Source organism: Propithecus coquereli, unplaced genomic scaffold (assembly GCF_000956105.1).
Source record: "Propithecus coquereli isolate 6110/MARCELLA unplaced genomic scaffold, Pcoq_1.0 Scaffold113, whole genome shotgun sequence".
In the NCBI taxonomy this organism is placed as follows: Eukaryota; Metazoa; Chordata; class Mammalia; order Primates; family Indriidae; genus Propithecus; species Propithecus coquereli.
The window spans coordinates 4,524,879-4,526,846 of NW_012135303.1; the positions used below are offsets into that span (position 1 = coordinate 4,524,879).

General features: G+C 43.8%; 1 protein-coding gene across 1 annotated transcript in view; it reads right to left on the minus strand.

Moving 5' to 3' along the window:
- Window positions 1-1,968, minus strand: part of LOC105819005 (aldehyde oxidase 4-like) — a 102,923-nt gene that overhangs the window by 18,743 nt on the left and 82,212 nt on the right. The window contains exon 28 of the mRNA XM_012655162.1: window positions 986-1,153. Within this exon, the coding sequence (XP_012510616.1) occupies window positions 986-1,153 (168 nt within the window). The remainder of the gene's footprint in view (window positions 1-985; window positions 1,154-1,968) is intronic.

The window sequence follows — 1,968 nt, forward strand, 5'->3', positions numbered from 1 at the left end:
TCAGCCTCCCGAGTAGCTGGCACTACAGGCATGTGCCACCATGCCCAGCTAATTTTTTTCTATATATTTTTAGTTGTCCAATTAATTTCTTTGTATTTTTAGTAGAGACGGGGTCTCGCTCTTTCTCAGGCTGGTTTTGAACTCCTGAGCTCAAACAATCCGCCCGCCTCGGCCTCCCACAGTGCTAGGATTACAGGTGTGAGCCACCGCGCCCGGCCTGACAAATTATGTTTTTTAAGAAAGAGCAAGTTAATGCCATTTTATTCTTGCTAAAATTACATAATTTAAATTTTTGTTTCAATCCTTGAGTCATAAATCTCCTTATCCTCATAAACTTCTTATGTTTGGAATAAGTTCCATCTTACTCAGATGCTCTGTAATTTCCAAGGCATAAAGTGTAATCCAATTTTATACCGAAGACTTACGGGGCTTCAGTAAGCAGTTCAATAGAGGGATACCCTCTGATGATAGTTCTAGATATATTTTAGTAGCTGGAAAATGCAACTGTATTCTATTAGTGTGAGATTACAAGGCATATCAAGGTGTGCCCAGTGACTTGATACATTCATTTAAACTATTTTTATTAGTTTGCTTATACTTTCTGCAAAATAGACCAGATCAAGTATCTAGTTAATATAATTTTGTTATTGAGGTAATCAAAATATTAATACTACATCAACTGCATTCTGGTAAAATGTTTAAAGAAGCAACCTACCATGTCCATTTGCTATTAACACTGGCCCGAGAGTTTGCTTTTATTTTGGGTCTGAAATAATTAAACCACAATTTAAAGAGGCTCACTCACTTGGCAGCTGCTTTGAAGCACATAAGATGTGGCAAGTGGAAGCAAAATGAGAATTTTCATTGAAAAAGATTAACCTGCCTTGTAATTTCATCATGGGTGTCAAATTCATACCAAGAACCTGAAAGTCCACACAAGGGGTGATTACAATAGGAACCCCACCCCCTGCCCCCCACTCCTTACCATGTCAGTAAACTGATCCGCACAAGTCATCCTGATCACTTCAGGAGTTGCTGGGCTACTCAGGGTGAAGGTCTTGGTTAGCCCCCTCTCTCTGCGGGCAGCCGCCACTGCGTCATATATGGCAAATAGCACAGAGGATCCCATGAACATTCCAGCCTCACCCAATCCCTGAGAGAAGTGCAAAAGGCTATCAGAAATGCATGGGTCTTTGAGGGCTAATTGGTGTATACACACATACACACCCACACACACCCACACACACTCACTCCTTCTGGCTTTACAACCCTCAAAGTGGAACGCTTTTGAATTGCCATAATCTAATTTCCCCATGACGATTTGTGTGTGGGGTCCTCCTCAAAGTAGCTCGTGGGAATGCCTGAGGACATCAGGCTGTCAGGGCAGCTAAAGACTCCTGCTCCCGTAAAGTCCTGAAGATCAAAGCCCTTGGTGCCCTAGGATACTTCAACTCTGGCTCCAGACCATTTGTGTTTAACACAAGACCGGAATGAAACCACCACAATCTTTGAAGTGGAGCTTGAAAGACAGTGAGGTGGTGGCCTCTTTTCATGTGTGCTAACTTCCCCAGCATGTGTTGGATGCTTTTGAATTCACAGTACAGTGGCATTATATTTTGAATGATTCATCAATACTTTTTTGGTTTTGTACTGATTTTGCTTCTTTCTTTCTTCAAGGGAGTGTGGTCCGTGATCTGTGTCCTTGGTGGAGGGATGGGACAAAGGCTCAAAGCAGATAAAGGCTTCCTCAGGCTTTGGCTGTTAATAACCTGGGTTATTCTGAGGCAAATATGGAGGGAGATGTGGGCTGCTGGGAGAGGGACTTCTCAGAGGCAGAGAGGAGGGGTGAGAGTGGAGGGACCTCGTGCCCCATTTGGGGCAGAACTGGGAGGGAAGCAACTAGACCCCGAGTGGCAGGATTGTATCTGTGCCAGGCCAGCCTGTAGAGATGTCCCTGGACAAAGTCTG